At 34.3% G+C, this 27,288-nt stretch overlaps 1 protein-coding gene across 1 annotated transcript in view; it reads left to right on the top strand.

Moving 5' to 3' along the window:
- LOC127855047 (uncharacterized) overlaps window positions 1–13,417 on the top strand; it is a gene marked incomplete in the record, with an annotated part of 514,210 nt that extends 500,793 nt beyond the window's left edge. The window contains 1 exon segment of the mRNA XM_052390386.1: window positions 13,048–13,417. Coding sequence (XP_052246346.1) covers window positions 13,048–13,180 — 133 coding nt within the window.
- Between the last annotated feature and the right edge of the window lie 13,871 nt (window positions 13,418–27,288).

Raw genomic sequence — 27,288 nt, 5'->3', positions numbered from 1 at the left:
CTCTTTCCAGTTGTTGTGATATGATTGTAATGTATTGTAATGACAATGTTTTCTTTGACAATACTTATTATATCGTGGTTTAAAAGCTTTTGATAGAAACTGAATCAAATTGTTCTACTTGTATATATTGCATAAAACTTTCATTTGGTGTGGGATGCATTCGAATCTCGACCAATTCACAAGGAAAAAAAAATAAATATAAATTGGAACGGAAGGTCTTTTTCGGACGCGAGACTTATAACTTGTTATCATGAGCACTATTGTAAATCGTCTTTTCACCTATGATGTGATCGCAATCACATCGACAACAAAGATATTTTATATTTATTGTATGATTTTTAATTATTCTTTACACCAAATTTGTCTTCTAGAATAGCGAGTGAATAAAAGCACAAATATTACTATTTGAGACATCTTTCCGACAGACGCCGATAGTGTTGGAATGGAAGGGTTGGGTGGACACGGACCAATACTCTGCGGGGTTGGGGCGTACCGCCTGGAGCTTCACCGGCTCGAGGTCAAGGACGCGACATTGAGCTCACGGAGGCTAACCCAACCTTGCCTCATGGAGAATCGCGTAAATCACACGGGGGGAACTACGGTACAGAACTTGTTCAGTACCACATTCACACCGCCAGAACCAGGAATGTACAGGTGAGAATCGGTTTCTTGATTGTATATTTTTACAAAAACTGTCTGAAAAAAAGCTGTATTAAAGCCATGAGATTAACGTCCATTGGGCTTACCTTTGAGTTAATTTGAAATAATCACACTTCTAAATTGTGTGCTGCGATAAACAAAATTCAAGTAAGTCGATATGTATATAACCAATAAGTCAATGCATGGCCCATGCGTACTTGTAAGGTTATACCACGCACACAAATAACATCAATACATCATATGTTACTGTTTATAAAATCTTCTCCGCATGTATTGGTCTAATCTATTTTGGTAAAGATTGACCTTGTAAGGATAGGTTTATCTACACATGTGTGTATGTAATGTAGATTGCGTGTCTTAAGACTGACATTGTTTTACGTTAACGTTCATAATACTGATCAGCTTATCTGATGTGAATTATACAAATCTACTGACAACTTGTTCAAATTGCATTTCCACATCTTTATTTAGAAAAAGAAAAAAAATCTGAAACAATACCAATTTTATTTGTATTTCAGCATCGTGATGGAGGTGACGGACAACGCCAACAACTCCATCTTCACTCGTCGGTTCGCCCTGTACGACAACGTATCCAGCGTGACTACCAACCCTCTCAGTGCGCATGGTCTACATGCAACTTCCGCTGCAAAGAAACCGGTTACCGCTGGCAGATGGAAACTAAGTGTACAAATACTTATATTGATATCATTCTGTTAACATTCTGTTTGCATCGGAAGAGATTTGTTGCATGAGCAGTGGTGTCAATATCGCAAATAGTCGGTGAAGCATAGTACGTAAGAGTACGTAATATGATTTCCGTTCAAAACGATAAAATAAAAAATGACACAGCTTTATGTACTGGTCAAACCTTCATGTTATGTAACTCGATTTAAACCAATAACAACACGCATATTTTTTACTTCAGCGGTCAAACTGAACTGGACGGACTATTTTGTGAACAAAGTTCATCACGAAAAGAAGTTCCTGAACAAAATCAAAAAGTTCCCAACTCTTTTGACGACCTCGAATCAATTGGAATCCGAAACGTGAAAAAGTAAACCATGATTTGTACTTAAATAAAAGTATGTGTATATTAACCTTTCTATGGAATATATCATAACCGTTTTTTTCACGTTTATCTTATCTAATTAAATGAATGCCAACGTCATATAAGTGTATGGCGTTTTTCTGATCGAATGATAACACTATTTTCTAAAATGCATGCGATATTCGGATCAGTGAACAAATCATTAGTTATTTTATAATATTTTATTTATAATAAGGTATATGCCTGATTTACCTTAGGCGACATATAAGCTGATATCTGATCAACTATACACTTATGATGACGTCATTGAAGTGTCCTGAATACCGCATCGATATGACTTAATTGCTATTAAAAACGGCTAAAAGTCCAACAACAAACTAACACACATCTCAAATTGAAATCAGGCAAAATACATTATCACTGTTTCAAATACCTGATCACATATATTCCCCGCATCAGATAAAAGTATGCCTAATTTACCCAGGTTCGTGTTTGACTCCTACGATGACACAGAGGGGCCCCAGACAATGGACGCTATTCCTAACGTCAATGGGATTACGCGATTCGATTACGGTTACGTTTTAAACCAGGCCAGTGAGCAAGCCCCTACCATGTGGAACACTGGTTTAACGCAGAACGTTGATCTTCCAGTGTCAACCAATCACGGTGGTAGGTATTTTGTGACATATACTGAAATAATTGCTTTATGGGAACATGTTTTATTTAAAAAAACAACCACAACAACAACAACACACGCATGGCAATCAAAAAAAATAATTAAATTAATCTAGTTTAAGCTACATGATATTAGATGTGAAAGCTCAAAAAAGAATATTTATTTAGCTTATTTATTATAAATTAATCGTCATTTAAACACCCACAATGTTTTATAGAGGTAATTATTCAAGCATCAGCATTATGGTATTAATCTAGATTTTTTTTCAGAAGTGTAGAAAATCATTTTAAACACTTTTTTAATTATTTGACAATAGCACGTATTGCAATACATAACCTTTTTTAACGTTTATGTAAGAAAGTAGACATTCAATTTTTTTATCAAATAAAATAAGAAAAGAGAGCATTGCAAAACAAACCTATAGGCAATCAAACATATATAAACATGTATCAATATTGAATAAATGTCTTATCACCATCATTTTAGACACTGTAACGTTATGGGTTCGTGCGTTCGATATACTTGGCAACATGTTGGAGAAGAAGACAACAGTTACTATTGATGTCACGCCACCGGAGATCGTCTCCAACCTAGCTGAAAACAAAACATCTTCGTTCACGCCAAATGCTGGAAAGACGGATGGCGGCTATTACTATAGCAGGTATAAATGTCCGATCTTCATTGTTGACATGTAAATCTAGTGTAAGCGATATGTTAATGATTGTATATATAAACTTGCTGTAGAATAATAAAAAATAATAAAAAGCACAAAGTCACTCACTTTTTTCCATTAAAAGGGCAAATCATTACACTCTGACAATTAGTGGTACATAATAAGTTTTTAATTATTTTTTGCTGTCTACTTAACACACTGTCCACGAAATTCAACAAACTACCATATCTGTTTAAATACTTCATTTATTCATTAAGTATTAGTGTCTGTTGACATGTGATGGAATATTAACTGAACAAACGCCATTACATTTACTTTCAAATGAAACGTTCTCATGTCCCTGTCAACACTGTCATTAATTTTCTTTTATAAACTATACACTCCACGATGACCATGTGTGCAAAGGTTTATGATTTCTATGTGTATACTATAAAGGCACAAAATAACTTCTATTCACGTACTTACATGAAATGATCTCGATGTCTATATGATCACTTTCTGTTTAGAGATGTCCAAAGTTGAACTGTTGTTTTCAGTTACGAGTTTTACGCCCCGAGATAAAGAGAGCGGCGTATACCAGATAGAATTGGATGTTAACATCACCATGGCGGATATCGGCGTAGTTCGCAGATTCCAGCAGGTGGTGAATGGCAGCATGGACAAGGTAGGGTACGAGCATGGGTTCTGCTGTTAATGGCGATAATGGTCACGAGTGAATAAGCAGTTCCAACGAGCTTAAACTTAATTGTATGAAGGCTTTATACATCAACATCGCAGAGGCTAGAATTGCTAACACCACTATAAATCACTGTTTAAAGGAGGGCATTTCGTACGTAATTTGTTAGTGTTTTGTACGACTCATTCGATGCCACTCAATCAAATATTGACAGGGCGCCACTGTTGTCATTAGTCAAATCAAATACAAATTCTAGAAAAAACCTCACAAAACAACATTTGTTTGCGGTTTGGTCAGATACTCAACCTCGGTAAAAATCTAAATGAAACCGAAGCAGAAATGGTACAAGTGTTAGACATTGGCCGAATTGATTAAGAACAATAATGCTAACTGGCGCCTTTATTGTCAAGTTTCCCGTAAACATTGACCCTCGAAGCTTACACTTGTATCGTTTTTTGTTAGAAAAACAATTTGGAACTAAATACTTTAAAGGGCCTTATATCCTTGAGCTCGTTTGCATTTGTAAACTCAACCATGAGCGCTCATCATGTATATCTGTCTGTTGTAAAGACCAAGTCGCCATCTGACTCGGCCTGTGTACCGTCCAAAGACCCCGGTCCCCTGCTTCCTGGAACGACAGAGGTCCGCCTGGACAACTGCTGGTTTCTGGTCCCGAAGAAGGACTACAGCATCAAAGCGGGAGCCACTGTGACAGTGCGTGCCTTCAACCAGGCGCGACAAACCGGTCGATACACAGTTCGAGGTATCAACATTAGGCTCTAGACAACACACCATTAAAATAGCGAAGCCTCCGATTGTCCGTTGGAATACTAGCAAAACTATTCTGAAGGTAGTACAACCACGTAAGCACATTCAGAGTGGCCGATAAGTGCTCCGGATATAACATTCTGCAGGTCTTGGTGGTCAGATCCTTGAGTGGTCGTATTTTTTTGGGATGTGTTGCATTTATCCTTATAGTTAGATAGGAGTTCATTATGGTAGGTTTCACATGTATATGTTGTTGCATACGCAGAGAAGTATGTTAAGCAACGCAAGCCCAAAACATTATAAACCGTTTAACAATGAAATTCATTGGGCGTCTTCAGTCGCTCTTCACTGGTTTTAACAGCATAAGTTTAATTCCTTACGATAGCTGACCCTAAAATTCATATTTGCTAAAGCAGGGCTTCTCTTCTTCGATATTTATCTTTGCCTAATTATTGTGTTAAAGGAATCAATTAAGCAACCATTTGAAGTATTTCCCCTAAATTACGAAATGGCCACTCAGTCGTTGATATACAGATAACTACTGGTCTATTACAGATCAAACGGGCTGAACTCATTGAAAGGACTCGAAATATGTAAGTAAAATAGCAAGCACTAACAATTAAATAACATATTGGATGTTACTTGAGTGTTGAGTTGTAGTTGTATTTTCAGTTCACCATTACACAATTATCTGTTTATAATGCGTTATAATGATGTGTTTTAATAGTGGGATAGAGAGAGAGAGAGAGAAGAAAAAGACAAGATTGTCTCTATGTTCTCTCGGAGGTTCCTCTTTGGTTTGAACAATAGCTCTCACGGAAATCGTCCTGTTTTGTCACATCCCGTTTGGTGGTGTTGCCTTTGATCCGTAAAGATACTACCGGCACCGCTGAGTTGACGTCGTTTCTCGTGCAATATGGCAATGTCTTTACACTTCTACCACATACTTGATGTTAGGGGTGTTTTCGGCTCTTTGTTTAAGGCATCAGTACAATCATACGTCAGTGAGCGGAAATAATCCAAAATCGGTAAACTTTCTTTGGCTGAATGTTTAGTCCTTCTAAAGATTGCCATGGCATTCCCAACGTTTTAATGATGTCTATTTCATACACGTTGTCATTTGCTTCGAATGGAGATCAGCTTTGGTTGTTGATATTTTATGATCCGGTCTTCATTCTCCTTTCCTATTTATTTGCTGGATTAATTGTAATATGTACATGTAGTAAGTAATATTCTAACAACACGCAAACGCACGGTCGAAGCGACTTCCATCAGCGAAACACGCCTTCCAGGTTGAGAGCAGATGTCACAGTCACCGACGTCAAAATTTGCTGTTCAGCAATATTAAATATAATGGTCATGTGTGATGTTTCTTCTTACTTTCGCCAAAACTGTGTCGCTTACTGTCGGTCCCAAAATATTGCATATGTCTCCTGATGGTGGCCAAACGCGCCTAAGCTGTTGATGTGCGCCTTTAAATGTGTCGCTTAATATTCAGATGCTGTGGAGGATGATCGAGATGCAGATAAGTAAAAACAACCACCTTCATGCAGCGTGTGTGTAGGTGTCAGCAGCGCATCATCATTTCACTTATTTCCCGTACGTACTTCCTCAGCGCGAAATCTTCAATGGTTATTGCTGCTTTTTCCGTCTATTTGATTGTCCAGATAATTGACTTTCCGCACATCTGTTAAGCTCGACTTTCTATGCATAGTTAGAGTGCTAGAATATTTCCCGGCACAAATGATCACAATCGATGACACTTTATGGAGAAAGATTTATCAATGAAGCATTGATTATAGTTTGTTCGGATGATGCGTTGTCTCGGCTATGAAGCAGCTACCTTAAAACGTGGTTCCGTCGATCTCTTTACTCTTTCGTCTATCCATTTTCTTTGGCGTTGATTTTTTTTTCATCTGTCGTTTGACAAAATTCATGCACTCTTCTCGGAGACTGAAAAGCGTCTGTAGATCTATCTTTTCTGTCCTGGTAAATGAACCAATGTAACGCACTGTAGGAACCACGATGAAGCCGATTGAAATTAAGGATGTAATATACTAGTACAAAAATGGTTAATAATATGCCTAAAAAGGATTTGACCCCGTCTAGATTCTGGCCTGAGAACATCCGGATCACCAACAAGAGGCCAGACAGCTTCAGGATCCAGTGGGACCTTCCTACAGTTCGTTCGTGCTACGATAGTCAACCCATCGTCATAAATATAGCGTTCTTTGTAAGTGATATTCATCATCATCAATATGATTATAATCCCATCCCCATCATCATATTGTTGTACCAGTCTTACCTCATTAACATCATATTTTGCCGAAAAACATAATTGATCAGCATCAACAGCATTAACATAACCGCCAATTAATTTCCAAGTGGTTTCATTATAATAATTCACGTCGTTTTCGTTTTTGTCTTTATCACTATTTGAAACATATTATAGTTTGCTTTTTATGATAATATTTTTTTTTAAACTGTAAGAATAATCATTAGTGCAGGGCATACATGTTGAATATATGATGAGTTTTGTTTCTTTCTAATTCGAAATAAAATTCGTTAAGATATCAAAAAAAATCTTAATAGGTATTTCTGATTTTATAAAGTATACTTTTCAATCGCGTATTGCTTCATTATCCCCGCCATAGGCGGAGGGATATTGCTTTGGCGTTGGCCGTCCTTCCGTCCGTCCTTCCGTTTGTCTTTCCGTCCTTCGTCCGTCCGTCCGGCACTTTTGGGTCCGGAGCCATATCTTGGAAGTGCTGCCGCGGATTTAAATGAAACATGGTATTAGTATAGATAAATGGATAAGAGGATGATGCACGCCTAATGGGCATTGTACACCATCTGTTAATAATAGAGTTATGGCCCTTTGTATCTTGGAAAAATGCTTTTTTGTATTCGGAGCCATATCTTGGAGTGCTTTGGCGGATTTCATTGAAAAACTTGGTATGAGTATATATATATATATATATTATATATATATATATATATCTATATATATTATATATATATATATATATATATATATTATATATATATATATATATATATATATATATATATATATATACCAATATATAGTGCCAGTTACGCGGTCTCGGTAGTTTTCAGACTGTACTTACGAGGTCAATATAAAAAACGGGGTCTATATACAACCCCGCATTCTAGGCTCCTTTAATTACTATGAGGGGGGTGTAGGGGAGGTAATGCAATCAAATCTCACAATAAGGTCTTAAAATCGAAAACCACAATCACGTCTGAAATTGAAATTGTATATACCCTCGCAAATAAGTTCGCTATATATTTCCTTGTATAGACGTTAAATAAATGACGTATTTATATACAATAATATAGTAGGTACCCCTATATACCTTAATTCCGTGTTTATATCGGATAAAAAAGGGTATGGAGATACATGTATTTAAAGTGGGAACCCCATAACCTATTTCTAAATCAGAGACCCCGTAACTGGCCATATGTGTGAATATATATATATATATATATATATATATATATATATATATATATATATATGGGATAAGAGGATGATTCACGCCAAACGAATTGTACACCATTGGATAGTAAAGGAGTTATGGCCCCTTGTATCTTCAAAAAATGTTTTTTTTTTAGTGTTAAGGAGTATCCTCGATAATGGTAATTTCCGTAATTTACTATTTACGGAGAATTATCCCCGATAATGGGAAATCCGTAATTCACTATTTTCCCGATAGTGGGAACAATATAAACGTCAAATACCCGCTTTTGGTATGAAAATTTATTAAAGATCCTCAATATAAAAACAATCCTTGTCTCTATCTAGTTAATCACTAGGTAACGACGTCAGTTCTATAACGTTACGTCACAAATCGACGTTACGTCACGGAACCATTCCGCCGGTACAAATAAAACGTTAAATCTAATGTCCATTGAGTGTCAAATATAACACTTTTGTGTCCAGAAGAATATTGGCGGGGGATATCAATTCAACGAATTTTCTTGTTCATATTAATGTCTTGTGCGAACCCATTCCACATACAATGTGTGAAGAAATGACGCATTCGAAAAATGTAATCTTTTGAACCACGTGTTTACTAACGTGTGTATCCCACTCAGGATGACACGCAGCCCAAGAAATACTATCTGACCAGCACCACGACCTTCCTGGATGTCGCGGGTTTGACGCCAAACACGGTGTATAAGATCTCGTTCTACACGCAACTGGGTAGTGAGTCAGACGTGAGTGAGGCGTTCGCGCAGAAATCAGTACGAACAGGTAGGCTCCATACCTCCACCCACTCTCAGTCATCCGGAACAGTTTTATATTTAAAAAAAACAATCATTTAAGGGACAGACAAAATGCTATTAAAAAGCGCATTATTGCAAGAAGGCGTTTATTCCAAAGAAAGTAGTTAATGCGTATATGATGCTTGACAGCGTAATGAGACGACACTTTAGTACAGAAGAAAGTATTTGGAAAGTTGAACTTACGTAATACGTAGTACTCTGTTGAGCTGAACATTAAATCACAGGGAAAAAGTGCCCAAGAAACGGATCTAGCAGTGACGGCAAGGACAGGTGTGTGGCTCGGCCGATTACAACTAAGTTTTTTTGGTAGCACATAGGTCTTCCTATTACTTCAACATACAATATACTATAGTTGTGGTCATTTGTCCAGTTTCAATCATCAAATAACAATCAACACAAAGCCAACATACATGTTTAATTTTTAGAATGCAGCACAAAATACAGCGTTTTTAAATTCTATATGTCTTATTTCAGAGGAGCAAGAAGGTGGTGGTGTTCCACTGATTGGTATAATTTATGCCGTTATAGGTAAGTATGTCGTGTCGCCCATACCAGAATACGATTGTGCTGCGCGTAAGGAATATTTAGTTTTCAACTGTGAATCCATAATCTAGTATCAATCCCTATCTGTTATATAATGAAGACGGTCCGACGTAATTGATAATTGTTAAATGGTTATATACCTAGCTTTTGATCATGCTCTGTCGCTTGTCATGATTAACATACCTGCCTATTTAAACATTATTCTGTATTAATAATGTATGAAATATTTAAGTATTGAAAAATTCCTATGACGTATTACCAATTTAAGGATTAATATTCGATACAATAATAATAGGGTATTTTTTATATTTATATTGAAAAGTCAATGAGTTATTTAAAATTATATAATATTTATCACACAGGGGTTTTGGCTGTTGTTGCCATCGTTGTCCTTTTAATGGTGATACTCATCCGCTGTGGTGTGATCCGACCTGGTGAACGCGTCCGTGTGGTCGGGCGAAGGATATCTCGGCGGGTTCGTCAAAGCCGTATGTTCAGAGGCGAGGCACACAACAATCCGTCTTATAGTGTGGGTGTATTTTTATATGGTACTAAGCGTTCAATTACACTGTGTACTGTATATTGCTTATCCACACCGTTTAAGATTCTGCATTAACACGTTTAAGCGTACTGATTTATGTAATTTCCTTCATCAGACACCGCGGGCGAGATCAATGGGCGCCGAGGAACTTTACCTGTACGGTGGCATGGACACGTATGCATCGAAGTCAGTCCTTAGTCGCAATGATATTGTGTTCGAGTCTGTCATCAAGTCCGGACACTTTGCTAACATCTACAAAGCAAAGTACAAGGGAAAAACTGTGGTGGCTAAAACACTAAAAGGTATGCATATTATTTCATTTACTGTTATTAGTTTATATAAGTAAAATATAAGAACCAGTAATTATAAAAGAATCACATTGGTGTTTACTATTAGGAACTCTAAAACTTGAAAATCAGCAATATTGACTTAATTGCATAACGTCAAGAAAATAATAAGATTGTAAAATTGTTATACATGCTATTAATGTGTCAAATCTTTCAATTTAGAGAACTACGCAACCAAGGACGAGTTCCTTATGAAGGCGAAAATGAACTTCTCATCAGAGAAGGTTGGGGACCATCCCAACGTATTAAAGTATTTGGGATCCGGCCTTGATGACACGAGCAGTTAGTATATTGTAAATGAAAACATTTCGGGGTTTACACACTGAAAACACGTTACCCACAGTATGGTCTTGTCATTTCAATGAGATAAAGTCACATATAGTGTTTTGATTCAAGTTTTTTTCTTATTGTTGTTGAGAGTAAATAACGGTGTTAAAGCGATACTCTATTAAACGAATTGAAACATAACACTTGATTGTTTGGGCTTGCACACACATCCATACTTAAAGTACAATCTGCGATTGTCTTTTCAATGCGATAAAGTTTCTTTTACGGTAATGGTTTAAGCTTTCTTTCCGCTATCGCTGTTGAGAGTGAATAACGCTGTTTTCTTTGTATTGATATTATGTCGTCAGTCTTCAGACTGATCTACCTATTCAAAGACATGTTTTCACATTTACACAAAATGCCGTATCATTTCCTTCATGCGTTTAAGTGGGACCTTTCGTCCTGTATGAGTACTGCGAGAACGGTACGTTGAAGGAATACCTGGTTCAGCACAAGTCCAACGTTACCATGGAGATCCAGGAGACCCTCTTTCGAATTGGACGCGACATCGCCATGGGGATGGAATACCTGGCTGGAAAAGGGGTAATTCAAATATAATGGTGTAAAGTGTTATGCAGGTAACATACTAAAGATAGTTTCATATAAGAGTTATATCAAATTGTGGTACAATATGTTGTTAAACAACTTATACGATTATAAATTATTATGCATTTCTACCAAACTTGTACCAAGATTGCGAGGGGGTATAAAGACAGTAACGTCATGTTCACGCTAGTGCCTGTATTTAAGTGTCATAATTACAACAATTGACGACTTATAATATTATTAATCAACAAACGCTAAATGAATTAAATCCGCGGCTTATTATTTAAAGATAACTCACCGCCGCCTAGCGGCACGCAACATCTTGCTTAACTCCTTGAAAGAAGTTAAGATCTACGGCTTCGGACCACAACCGGAAGAAGAAGGTGACGGAGATGCAGAGAGCGGCAAAAAGGTAAGTGATACGTTGAGAAACCGTCATGATCAATACTTTTTTTTATCCAACAGTCGTTTATTTTGCAAGATACTTTAATTGTCCAGAAACCTTGATTTCTTCAATTTTCTGTTTCAAATATATTCCATTCATGGCTCTTAAAGGGTCCTTTTCATAGATTTTGCATGTATTAAGTTTGTCATTGAATGATTTATATTGATAAATGTTAACACTGGATCTAAAAAGCTCCAGTAAAAACAAGAATAAAATTAAAGAAAGAAAACAGTAACCATAAACTGGGCTTGAACCACTGACCACTGGAGACAAAGTATATCGCTTAGGCCACTCTACCATTCGTGCTCATACAATGAGTGCTGTATTTTATACTTTTTATAAGCAATCCTCGTAGTAACATATATCGACAACAACAGAACTCTCCTAATTATTCAACGCTTTATAATTTTCGGGGTTTTAAATCGTCAAAACAGGCATATAATTGATATTTTAGAGCATGGCAAATGTTCAGTATTACTGTTTCCTCACAAATATCATAACTACATCGAAAGTTTGCGAATCTAAAACATTATTTTAAATTTTGTCAATTTACCAAACCGTGAAAATGCCCCTTTAACTTTATTTTCATTCTTATATAAAACAATTGTGTTAATGTGCACTTGTTGCTTTCATTACAGGAGAGAATTCCAATCAAGTGGATGGCGCCTGAATGCATGACGTCAACGAAAGATGCAGACCAGAAAAGTGATGTGTGGTCGTTTGGCGTAGTCCTGTGGGAAGTTTTTACTCTTGGTAAAGCAGCATTTTTTTCATTTAGTATTTAGTTTTGTGCAAAAATCAAAACAAAAGCAACAACAATGCATTTGGCAAACATTTTAGTTAATTGTGATAAAGGATAACACGAATAAAACCATATCGTTCAAGCTACATAGTCACACAGATATATATACATTTTCAAATGCGAAATATTAAATATAACGAAAACAAAACGTATGAAAGTATGGTTTATTTCAAAATCAACGTAAACAAATTCTTGAGTGTTCTGCCATAATCAGGAGAGACCCCGTTCGAGAAAGTGAGAAGCCGAGACCTGCTTGACAGACTGAAGAAAAATGTGCGTCTGCATAAACCGGACCACTGTGATAACGTGTACGTACATCGACGTTATTTGTACTATAGGTCCTTTTCTCATTTTTTTTGTTTCACAATACATGCGAGTAATCCCATATTAAAAAAACAACGTTTTTATTTCGTTGTGTTTAGGCAGGTTACAAGATAAGCATATAGCTTTCTCTCTAATGGCATACCTAGTTGTTAATAACAAAATGTACCTTGTAATGTTAATGTTTATGGTCTAACGATTACGTTCAAGAAATAACGTACTCGTTGGTCTCTTTCTAAACCCTGCAGTAATATTTGATGATATTACTAACGTTAGCCGTAATCGGTTTGTGTTGAGGTATTTTTGCATGGTTTAAGGACTACCTTAACATTCACTGTATTTGATGTATGGGTTATTCAGGTGGTACGGCGTGATGACCAAATGCTGGGCATTTCAGTCGAAGAAGCGACCAACGTTTGCTGACATCAGAACGGAGCTGGACACTGTGTTTGTTGCCTCTCCTGGAGATGACTACTACTACTATAAACGCTAAGCGAGTTCTTGACCATATGAACGCGAGGTCCTAGTTCTACTTCTAAAACATTTTGTTTTGTTAAAGTATGTGTAATTGTGTGTATATGCATTACCCTGTTACTAAATTTAGCTTTCCGTCTTCTTGATTACTCTGGCGCAAAGGATAAATATCGTGTCTGCAATTTATAATACTGGCTTATAACGTTATAACGTTATCACTAGCATTTACAATATAATAAAATATATAGCAGAATAATGCAGCGTGTGTTCTATATTACATAAGGAATTACCAAGAATACTGACATGAGTTTACATGTACTATAGGTATACACCGATAGATAGAACGTTAGCGGACTGAGAAAGCCATTTCTTTTTTTTCAAAGAAATCCGATCAAACATCCCTTAGCATTAATTGAAATTGGAAAAATATTGAGCTTTTGTAACAATGTCCACAATATATGTCTTATTATCATGCTTATGGATGAAAGAACATTGAGTTTTAACATTTTAATAGTCATGAGAGTCATTGTGCTTGTTTTAATATAATGCATTGATCCTTGTCTACGTTATGACATTTTTTAAAATTGAAAGTGTCATTTTGCAATACTGTAAACAAGTCCCGTAAGGATAATTAAACCTAGTACTTTGTACATTTGAAACAAACATCAAATAAACCTTATCAACCTTTTACATAATGTGTTATTATATTTAATAACCCCGTATATATATCACATTTAATATTAAATTGTTAATTCAATAAGTTGTTTATATAGCATACCCAATTTTACGAGTTCGACCGTATTAACAAATCGACTTTTCGTACTTTTCCCATTGATATACATGTATCTTCAATGTATATCAGATTTATTAAGCCTCTAAACAGTAATGGCACTTAAGACATTAGTTTATTAGTTATATTTCTATATATATTCAATATGGTAATCTTAGTCACAGTGAAAGAGGAACAGTTCGTCGATACGAATCCGATCTTAATAAATACCGTGTAACAAAAGTGGTTAAAACTGCATTACAAAAAGCCTTCGATTAATCAGCCTAAGAATGAGTTTCATACTAAATGATTTATAGCCTATTACATGGTGCAGGATCAACGGGGTTTACAGGGGTTTACACACTGGCTGAACTGAATGTAAACACATCGTTAAGAACTTTATATTTGCAAATATCTCAAGTTATTGAAATACATTTTCAAAAATATTAAGTGCATAAAAGACAGTATTTCTTGCATTGTGTGTGTCGATATCTTAAGATTTAAAAATAAATCATAGAATACATCTTAAATCGGTACCAAACTGTCTCGTTTCTTGCAGCATAACCGTAAACATGAAAGCGTTACATCTCGAATTTTTGGCCAAGGATTATTATTAAAATAATTCTGATGTATTTCCCAATGCCATAAGCAGCATACAAATGTCTTGTATGCACTAGTTGAAATTCTTAGGAACAATTGTTTGAAAAAGTTATTTCAAGAAAACCACCATAAACCGGTATGTTTACATCCATTAACGTTCAATTGTGAACCTCAAACCCTGCTGAGGATAAACTACACGAAGTTATATCAACATTATATTCATCACCTTTCTTCAACGGTACGATATGTGTTTAAATATGATGCGAGTATGTTTTCCACCCTTACACAAATCGATTCTTCAAAATACAGTTGAACCTGCAAGCGCTTGTTGACGCGATGTTCAAACCAATTTGCGAAACTTAAACATTTCTGGCTGAAAGAATTTATTTTCAAAATCCACATGTACAATTATGCATGCATGTGCACATTATGAAACCAATTCTCTAAGTAGATCTAAGGATTTCATAATTGGTAGAAAACCGGAAATAGTTAAATGCTAGTGTGTTCATCAACGAAAATTCAACCGGCTATTGTTTTTAATTGCAATTGTATATTCACAGTCGTTCAACTTATCTGCTGACTAATAATATTTTAAATTTCAGCTTAGCACTATAACATTGCGCTTTTACTTTCATGTACACTGTAATAACATATATAACATAATCATGGCGTTGTATTTCTTCATAATAAATTATAAATACCATTGACAATAGTGACAAGGACGTTGCTGTACTTACGTTTTGTATCGGTCGATCCACATAAGATACAGTTAAACGACGTCACGGCGTTTCGTTTACAGCGTGTCCTTACGTTTTGTTGCTTCTGTGTCTGTTCTAGTCTTCGGGACAATCGTAAGGCGTTCAAGCAAAACCGAAGCGTTTACGTTGTATTAAGAAAGAGCAAAAATACCTCCGCCACAACGGGCTTCTGATCCTATTGGATTCATACGGCGATCAATGACGAGGTTAGATCGAATCACGGCCGTTGATCATCGTAAGAAAGCACGAAGAGGGCGTGGAAATCGAATAAACTTAAAAAGAGGCGACTATTATTGTTATTTTCAAAGTAATCTTCAACTGCAGTCTCATAATCGAAAAACACATACATCACCAACTTGAGCTCTTCCACAACTTCATTGACTTTAAGAAGAGAGATTTGACCACAAGTGGCATGATGGCCTATGACATTTTCTGAGATGGATTAAAATTGACGGCAGCTGGTGCAAGTCATCTCTGAATTCTAAGGAAACGCCAGCAGCACAAGAATTTTCAATAGACAGATAAGTGGCTTTGGTCTCTCTCCGTGCATTTACTAATGGAGGTAACTCTTGTGTGTCAGCATCTCCTGAATCAATATAAATGTGATGGTCGCGAGTTAACATTTCATCTTTGGCACATGTAATAGCAAATTCTTTGGCTAAACAAATACATACTTTAATTAATACGTTAACCCTGTCTTTTTCATTTTTTAAACAAAACTAACTTTATACCGACAGAAACAAACTGATGCTTATGGTTAATTTTACGAGCAGGCTTTGTTATTAATTCTGGTCAGTTTTATTTTGTGCTTTGAAGTTAGAAAAAAACTTCAGAAAAAGGCATTTTTGTAAAATATGTAGTGTATTGTAAAATATGTATGCATTGACACTATCAGGTTCAAACATTTAATTAAAGTGGAGCCTATTGAAAATACATTTATACAATAATTGTATAACAAGAAATTTGTAATATTATTGATGTGCCACATTTATTTAAACTTTTCTTGAACGGAAAAAATAAATAATAAAATAGTCACCTTGACATATGGTCATACACATAAACAAATCACTTTTTCTAGGGAAATGGTACCACCAAGTGTGTCATGTGTGTGTACATGGTTGCAGAGTCTGTTTGAAATATTCACAAAAATACATGATTGTTATGTCTTTAAATACGTTTTTGAAACACATATTTGCTTATTTAAAGTAGGCAAAGCTTAATGATCATTGATAAAGGCGTTTGGTAATCGCCGTACGCAGATTTCAAATGCATTAATGTTAAACACTATGCAACGATAGTCGGACAATCTCGAACGGTCTGAACCACGTCCACCTTATCAGGGCGATTCTTTTGATCAAACGGGAATAGAGTTTAAAATATTTTAGTTTCTCAACACAAACAAAAAATTGTTCTTTATATAAAAGTTTAGTACTTTTGAGCCTCTTAACAAGTGAGTGTATTAAAACAGCGCCATTTATCCTTAATCTTTACAAACTCCAAGTTGATTATTATTGATTACAGGCTAGGAATACACACATCTTATTTTTGGCTCCAGCAGTAACAACTGATTATTCCAAAGTTGATAATTCGACTCAGTTAAATTCAAGTTCAAATAGTTAACCAGCAGTGTTTTAAGGCTTAAGCAAGTCTGTTTTAGTAACACACTGCACTATCATTTTAAATGTGCGTTCCAAATCATTAAAATAAACAGTCTGCACGTCTAAGCATGAAACTATTATTCTTTAAAGGGACCTTTTCACAGATTTTGGCATGTATTGAAGTTTGTAATTAAATGCTTTATATTGATACATGTAAACATTGGATCTAAAACATTCCAGTCAAAAAGAATACAATGAAAGAAATAAAAAAGTATCCCCTCAACTGGACTCGAACCACTGACCCCTGGAGTAAAAGTCTATCGCTTAGATCACTTGGCCAACCGTGCTCATACAAGAAGCGATGTGTTTTATACTTTATATAAGCACTCCTCGTAGTATCACAAAATATAACGACAACAAAAAAAAACTATCCACAATATTCAATCATTGCGCGTTGCAACGCTTTATAATTTTCAGGTTTTTAAATCGTCAAAAGATGCATATAATGGATATTTTAGGGTAAGGTAAATATTCAAGTAACTGTTTCCTCACAATTATCATAACAACAACGAACATTTGCGTATCTAAATTTTTTTTTTTATTTTGTCGATTTACCAAAACGTGAAAAGGCCCCTTTTAAAATGGCACGTTTGCAATCAAGCCGGCATCTGTCTTTTCCATAACAAATCGTTATTTAAATGTGCGCGCCACAACTCTTAAATTTAATATTTTCATGTCAACATTATTGTTTTTTGTATGTTGCATGCTTGCATTCAAGCTGTACTCAGTTTTTAACAAATTGCATCACCTTATATACAATATCTATGCAATTATTCCAGTATTGCTATCTGTAAATTATAACATTGCATATAGTGCACTTAAAGTTGAAACATGTATTGAAATAATCCGCCAACAGTCTTATAATCGAGTATTTTGATTGATGTAATCGTTAAATAAATATATGCAGTGCCAAACATATGTTTCTTTCGCATCCTTATTGGGGTTCGAAATAATGCCTACAAACATCGCTTTTTGATGCCATGTTAAGTCGTTGAAATACTTAAAAAATACATGTACTTAAATAATTCCTTTCAAACATATAGATTGCATTAGAAATTTCCATCTGGTGGTGTTTCATATCGCTGCTTAGTACTTCCTTATTACATACCAACTAAGAAATGCTAGAATGCTATATATATTTTAATTCCCGATTGTCCTACATTTTTATTTTAAGAGTAAAAAATCGATAACGGAAAAGACAGGTAAGTCGCATATCTGGGGCTCGAAAAGGGGTATTTATTTCGTGTATTTATTTGATTAAATTAACATAACATAAACACAAAAGTGTTTCTCGATAAATATTTTATTTTTATTCTCTTCCATTAGAGGGAATATAGACACACTTTATTAACATTTTATATTTAATCACCAATCGATTTAATACCTATAAAATGCAATATGAATGTATTAAAAAAATCAGACAATCTCAGGTAATTTGTTTATTTAACAATCACCATTTATTCTTAATATTTCTATTCAAAGCATCAATCGTTCAATCCGTTATTTAATCTCCCCTCTGAATAAAGATTCTGTATACTTTAATTCGAATGGCATACTAACAATACTTCGCATGTTATAAGATCAATGAGTATACAAGTATACATACTTAGTACAAATCTGAATCCGTCAAGCAAAATGCTCATCCCTTCGTGTTTATAAGTAAATACAGCAACGTGGAATTTTGAAAAAAGTGAAGTTAGGTTAATTTGTTGATAACGCATGGATATATATTAATGCATGTTTGAGATGTTCGACTGTTATTTAATTATATAAAATAACAGTTTTTATTTATCTTATTTTTTAAATATATATTGTATTTATGTCACAGCAGACAAACAATAGATAATCATCGTTTTATACTTTGATCGTAGTTAATCATAATAAATCCTAGACATGATATTTTTTATACTTGTATTACCCATCTTACGCCTCTTCACACCTATTTGAACGGTGTATTGAATTTCTAAATGTGGGACAATCGGGACGACACCCTAAATACATTATACTTATTTTTTTCTGAAGGAAATGTTATTGCTTGGTATGTTGAATATACACTGATGTGTGTGAAAGACGAATTTGCGTTTTTTAGTCAGTGTTGTAATCAAATTTAATTGCAAAGTTCATGTCGCGCTTCAGAAATGTCTGAATTTAAATGTATATATATTTTAATCTATGATATAATGTTACGCTGTTACACTTGCCAAAAACATTAAGTTGAACTCATGTATTTAAATCATCATTCATTAACGTGATATATATCGACAATACCGAAAATATAATGAAAATACCACTTAAGCTTTATACCTGCTTCTTCACACTTGGATAGGTTAAAAAAACTAAGCTAACGGATTTATACCAACAGAACAGAGTGTTTACCAGCAGTTATGTCAGCGTAAGCATTTTTTTTCCATGTCATAATCGTAAGCGATATCACTTGATATATTTGATCTGGTTATATGCAAAAAGATAGAGTTGACAATGGGCGAATGTTTATTTTTGAAGCGAACGATTCATCTAACGTTTCCGTAATATGTTCCGCTGCCGGCGCAGTGCGTCGTACAATGTGTTAGGCGTCTTGGGGTCAACATTTACCTCAACAGGACTGAAGAATTTGAAGAAACCTGGCCACAGTGATAAACTTAAAAAGATCTAGGCTTAGTCCGCATTGGGGTAAAGTGAGTCCAAATAAACTAGGTCGTGTTGGGAAATTTTATATATATATTCTTACAACTGTAGACGCCATATTAAATAAATTATAGCTTCAGAAAACAAACTATAATTTAGAAATGAAAAGAGAACGGAACATATTAGTGGCTGCATACAACTGTTTGTTGGATTTTTTTACGCTTGTAAAATTTCAGTAGATCATTTCACAATGACGTGAATGTGCAAGATTTGAACATATAGAGATCATCTACATAATTTATCTCATAATTTCGTTAAAATTTCTCAAGACGTGTCACATTATATATATATTATATATTATATATGCGTTGACACTTTGACATGATTATTAGCATGTTTATTAAGATTTTTCAAGTTAATGTGTATGTACGTGGCTTAAAGGGAATATCACTGGATAATCAAAAAAGCAAATATTTTTAAGAACCAATTATATATCATATTTCGATCATTCATGTTCAAATATCGACATCTTTTTGTAAATGCGTTCGGTGATGCTTTTACGGAATAATCAAAACTTCAGAATTATCGATTGGGGCTATATAATAAAGAACGTGGGAAAGAACAGTTTATTTACTTTGCTCAATAGGTGAACACACATTGCTAATAACATAATTTGCTTTAACATTGATAGTAAGGAATAATTGAGTGTTATGTTTGTATATACATATCGCCTGTTCAGCGCAACACTGTTCCAACTCCATTTTACAAAAGTTTTCAGGAAGAAGAAAAAACTGTGGTTTTATGTTGCTTCTTTAGATATGTCATATGTTTTTTCTTATAATGATGTAATATTCAAATACTTTATAAAATAGCTCTTTACTACAAAAAAATATAAATTTTAAAAGAGATATTAAACATTATTGCAGTTAGAACAGTTTTCCCACTTAAAACTGTGTCTATATGGGTTTTTTATTTAGTGGAACACTGTTCTAACTCAAGTTAGAACAGTATTCCACCTAACAATTATTGTTGTTTGCTTATATTAAATATGTGCAACACTGCTCCAAGTGACTTTATGATTCTATCTTATTTAATTATGGTTGTTTTAAACAATAATCATTTAAGACATAAACTATTAGGTTATTTATGATCACTTTATTAAATTTCTGGTACACAAAACTTTACATAATATATTAACATTTTGTTTGTTAATAATGCAAAATTCTTGTCATATTCTTTAGTATTAATATATTAATATTTAAATATCATAATGAATATTCAAAGAATTAAACACATGCAGTTGCTTATTTCAAAGAACACTGCCAAAATCTATGCTTTAAGGCAGCTGTTGACAAAAATACTATGAATTACATACCTGTACATACGAAATGAAAGGCAATTAATGCAATTAACTACATTGATTTAACTTGATACATGATTTAACAATATAAACACAGAACATACAATTATGGTGGCTTTATCTCAATAAGTATACTTCATAGGAAAAGGTTTAAGAATAGAAAAGTATGGAACGCCATATCTGACTATATATGAGCACTGGCGCTGTTTGCAGTACATTCATCATTAGTTTCGGTGGGATAAGCTTTATGACGTGTGCAATCTTCTTTACGTTCTCTACATTCGTTATTATGTGCAGTACTAACAGCATTACATGCAGTAGTTACATCATTATGTTCTGTCAAAACTTAATTACATTCGGTACATTCGTCAATATGTGCAGTAGTTTCAGCATTACGTGCAGTAGTTACAGTATTACGTTCCGTGGACAGTTTTATTTTCTGTGCAAACTTCATTCTTTTCTGTGCAAAGTTCTTGGCGTTCTGTACATTCATTAAGAGCGGTAGTTACAATATAACGCGCAGTAGCAGCTTCACTGTTTGCTTTGCAAATTTCATTATGTTCAGTTCATTCGTCATCGTGTGAAGTAGCTACAGTATTATGTTCTCTCCAAATGTCTTTATGTTGGGTACATTCAACATTTTATGCAGTAATTACATCATTTCGTGCTGTGCAAACGTCTTTACGTTGAGTACGTTCGTCATTATGTGCAGTTGTTACAGCATTACGTGCGGTAGTTATAGCATTAAGTTATGTCAAAATGTCTTTAAACGGTACATTTATCATTATGCGCAGTAGTAACAGCATTACGTGTACTAGTAACAGCATTATGGTGTGAAGAAATGCCTTTACGTTCGGTACATTTAACATTATGTGCAGTTGTTACAGCATAACGTACGGTAGTAACAACATTATGTTCTGTCCACATAGATTAACGTTCGGTACATTTTTCGTTGTGTGCTGTAGTTATATGATAACATGTTGAGGTTTTAAAATTTCGTGCTATGCAAATTCCATTGTATTCAGTACTTTCGCTGCTACGCGTACTGGTTACATCGTTACGTTTGATAGAAACGACTATGCTTGGTAGTTACGCCTTTTTTGTTTTGTGGATAGGTCTTTCTAGGAACATTTATACGTGTCACCGGATGACGTAATTTTCCCGCAAGTGTGAAACAGAATCTTTGACTATTCATCCCAAGACAATTCACCCCCTGGACAATTCACCCCCAGAATTTAATTTCCTTGGACAATTCATCCCCAAAGACAATTCACCCCCAAGACAATTCACCCCGATATTTTTATATGAGATTTTAGTGTAATTTGCTTTCGTCATATTTGAAAATAAGTTGTGAGCAGATGTTTTGGGGTTATAATTTTGACTTTGCAGCACAATTTTACGTGAAAATAATAAAATGTACTATGTCAATTAAATATGACATTGTAAATTTTTGTCAAATGCTATTCAACCATTGTTTTTTTCTATAAACTGTGTAACAACATATAAAATTGAAATAAATGAAGTATTTTTATATAATATTTGTGCATTTGTTTTAAATAATATTATTAGGTTACTATTTTATTAGTAGTACTTTGTCAAATATTGAAGTCGATTTATTAATTTCATTGAATTCTTAGAATTTTACATTATCACCATTACTTATTTATTCATGTTAGATGGGATAATTCATTTAATAAAATACAATGGTTTAATTGAGAAGAAAACATTAATTAAAGAAAGGAAATTTAATCTGGTTGGGAGCGTGCCATTAATGGGTATTACAATCAAGCATTCACTGGGCAATTCTAAAGGTCTAACATCTATAAGATAAAACAAACAACTTCATAAACATTAATTATGACTTTTATTGCAAATGTCTATAATGTCTACGTAATGCTTTAACTAAGTCCACACAATGGTGTGTAATGAACGAAAAGACACAGCACGTAATGTTTTTATAACAGCACGCTGTAACTATTGCACATAATGACGAATGTACGGAACGGAAAGAAGTTTGCACAGCACGTAATGTTGTTACTACGGCACATAATTATGTAACTGCTGCACATAATGACGAATGTACCGAACGTATTACGTTTGCACAGCGCATACTGATAAAACTACTACACATAATGTTGAATATACCGAACGTAAAGAAGTTCGCACGGTATGGAATTATGTTAGTACAGCGCATAATGATGAAACTATTGCATGTAATGACGAATGTACTGAATGTAAATAAAGTTTGCGCAACACGAAATGATGTTATTACTGAACGTAATGCACATAATGACAAATGTACTGAACGTGTAGACGTTTGCACAGCAAGTAATGATGAAATTACTGCACATAATGTTGAATGTACGTAACATAAAAGAGGTTTGCACAAAACAAAATGATGTGACTACTGCATGTGATGATGTAACTACAGCACGTAATGACGAATGTACCCAGGGGTGGCGAAATCTCAAAAAACTATACTTGTCCACGGACAACCATTTAGGAAATTTAACTTGTCCGTTGCTGAACTACACTTGTCCGTTAATGTTTATATAAATTATAAACGCATTTATTGATTAATGTTAAATAATGTGGAATATATCAAAATGAGTATGATCTTGTTTTGTTTATAATTGTATTTCAATGGTACATTCACTATAGCAGTATATTATAAACACTATAAAGACTTTCTCAAACTTTAAATCTTGCGAAGCTAGTGTTATTAAAACATGTGTTGAAAATAAGTACATCGTAATCTTAACAAATTAAACTAGTCCAATATGTGGACCTCATCAGACTGAGGCTCTGCGCTGCTACTGGTAGCAATTTGATTATCATCAACTGGTAACCATTGAAAATCTGTGAGCCAAGTTACTTGAAAAGTTCTGGTGCGTTTACTTAGATTATATTTTTTATCATAATCTTTTTTAGTTTTTTGGGAGGTGGGCTGCTCAATGCTTCGGGTTTCTGCTCTGTTGTTGAAGATTAAAATAAAGTTTCATCTTTACCATTATAGTCGTCTTAAATAACAAGGTAGACCGTGTTTTGGTTATCTTAGTTTGATACTTTTTATTTCCGTCTGATTGTAAAAATAAAGAAACCAGTCTGTACACTGTCTAATAGTCGGGCCGAATGTTGAAAATGCGGCATGCTCCCGGTCTCTTACAGAATAAGTGAGATCACTGCGCAGGAGAGTGCACGTATTTTAGCTTGATTGCTCCGCAAATAGCACTGACAATGTAATCGCGTGTCAACATCCGGTTTTGTAAAACTTAATTACAGCTTTAATACAATGTATGTTTGTATACCTGGACGCGACTTTAAAAAAACTTGTTGTCCACTGACAACTTAATTGAAAAAATCAGTTGCCCAGACAAGCAAATGTACGACTCGGGCAACTCAGACATTTGATTTCGCCACCCCTGGTACCAAACCTTTAGAAGCCAGCACAGAACTGAATACTGTAACTACTGCAAGTAATGCTGTAACTACAGCCCATAATGACAAATGAACCGAACGTAAAGAAGATATCACAGCACGTAATGATATTGCTACAGTGCGTAATAATGTAACTACATCACAAAATGTCGAATGTACAGAATGTCAAGAAGTTTTGACAGAACAAAATGTTGTTACTACTTCGCGTAATGCTTTAACTACAGCATATAATGACGAATGTACCGAACGTAAAGAAAATTGCACAAAGCATAATGCATATTCCACTGAAAATAATGATTCATGTACTGCAAACAACGACAACAGTCATATGAAGTCAGTAATGGCGTTCCATAGAAAAGGTTATTGCTTTAATACATTTACCTTATTGAGACCTTTATTAATGATTATATTGATAAACATAACCGTCTAACGATTTTATAATGTGCATTGTTTAAAAAGACTAACTTTTGCCTTTAACTTTTAATATACAGGTAATATCTGTTACAAATTGTAACAGCATGCAAAAGTAACTATAACAGCTGCAACATTTTATAAATCTACACACAACCTACAAACTTTGTATGAAAAATGTCTTTACATTATCCTTATAATCTCACAATAAATTGTGACAATCATGGCCTTTATTCTGAAATATCTCAAGTCTGGACACAACATAGTAAATTCCCAGCAGTTTACCCACAATTATGGACACAATTCTGAAATATCTCAATAAGTCTAGACACAACATATTAGTTAATTCCCATCAGTTTACCCACAATTATGGACACAATTCTGAAATATCTCAACAAATCCGGACACAACATAGTTAATTCCCAGCAGTTTACCCACAATTATGAAAAACAATTCTGAAATATCTCACCAAGTCTGGACACAACATAGTTAATTCCCAGCAGTTTACCCACAATTATGGACAAAATTCTGAAATATCTCAACGAGTCTGGACACAACATAGTTAATTCCCAGCAGTTTAACCACAATTATGGACATAATTCTGAAATATCTCAACAAGTCTGGACACAACATAGTTAATTCACAGCAGATTACCCACAATTATGGACACAATTCTGAAATATCTTAACAAGTCTGGACACAACATAGTTAATTCACAGCAGTTTACCCACAATTATGGACACAATGCTGAAATATCTCACCAAGTCTGGACACAACATAGTTAATTCACAGCAGTTTACCCACAATTATGGACACAAATCTGAAATATCTCAACAAGTCTGGACACAACATAGTTAATTCCCAGCAGTTTATAACCCACAATTATGGACTCAATTCTGAAATATCTCAACAAGTCTGGACACAACATAGTTAATTCCCAATATCTTAATAAGTCTGGACACAACATAGTTAATTCACAGCAGTTTACCCACAATTATGGACACAATTCTGAAATATCTCAACAATTCTGGACACAACATAGTTAATTCCCAGCAGATTACCCACAATAACAAGACCAAACATTAGTATGTCATGACATCATACAATAATGACATCATACAATAATGACATTATAGCTTTACTATGATGTCATTCTTTATTCTAGTGAGGTTATAGATTTCAACAAGTCTAGGACAGTGTTGCACTAAAAATAAAAGTGATCATGATCATTTTAATTTGCGCAACACTGCTCCAACTCAAGTTGGAACAGTTTTGCACTGAATTAAACATATCAAGTGAGATAGAACTAAATGCCAACTGGCCCTTTTTGACCCTTATTTTTAGAAATATGTTGATTTTTTTTAAATATTATGTGTATCTATTTAAACCAGTGACAAAAATGCAAAAATGTCATTTTTGTAAAAAAAGTGAGTTAGAACAGTTTTGCGCTGAACAGGCGATATAAGCACAAGACCGTTGTCGAAAATAGGGTTGGTTCAAGGATGTTTCTATAAAAGCATACAAAGATCGAGTTATTGATTTTCAATCATTTCAATAGCAGAAGAATCAAAGATATATTCCATAGTATAAACATACTTAAACAGGTATACTCAATATTAAAATTGAAATTATACTCAATATTAAAATTAAAAGGGCACGAGTTTCTGTTAAAGATAAATTGTTTAAATTGCTAACACGATTTTTTCAATGAGCTTATTACTATGGACTGGGGATACATGAATTGTGTCATCTATCAATATGAATAAAAATCTAGCTTTATGTTAATGTTTGGTTGAGTCATTAGATCACATTATTTGAAGAGGGGCTACTTGTTTACAGTATAGAAACTGCGTATTTTCATATTTCAATTTGTTAGTTGCGTTTCATTATTTTAAACACTCGTCTAGCAGTTGAATTTAAGATCACAAAAGACTGTTACTGTGTTAATTTGCTGCTTGAATATAATTTCAAATGAAAGGCCTTATTAAAACAGGTGATATTGAAATAAGCTGATGTCGCAATCATACCTTACACACGACACATATCATCCTGTGTATTTACACTGTTTATATCATAGTAAGAATTATTACTTGAGACTGTTGCAAGTACACATTCTAAATACAATACAACATTCTTAATATGGGTAATGTTTCAGAAGTTTTAGGATATTCTAGCCTTGAGGATAAGCACGGGTAATTTTAATGTACGCGGAACACTGTCAAAGATTAGGCTATTAAAGCAAATGTATAACATAAGGTTTCATAAATAGAATAATATTTGAAACGGTAGTTGTTTTGAAGTTTTTGCCTCTACAATTATGTGAAGTAAACTTCAAGTTTTTTTAATTGGGATTTCTTTTCATTAAACAAAGGTATGCACAAGTAGAAGCTATCCATTTTCTATTAAAGCGAGTATAACGACTTTTTGATTGATGTCAAAATATAAGCAGCAACAATCATTAAAGGAACTCTTAAATGAGCTCTACACGATTTGCTGCAAATAAACCGT

Source organism: Dreissena polymorpha, chromosome 13, assembly GCF_020536995.1.
Source record: "Dreissena polymorpha isolate Duluth1 chromosome 13, UMN_Dpol_1.0, whole genome shotgun sequence".
Classification (NCBI taxonomy): domain Eukaryota; kingdom Metazoa; phylum Mollusca; class Bivalvia; order Myida; family Dreissenidae; genus Dreissena; species Dreissena polymorpha.
The sequence above is the reverse complement of the archived record's forward strand: the minus strand, read 5'-3'. Positions and strand labels throughout refer to the sequence as shown.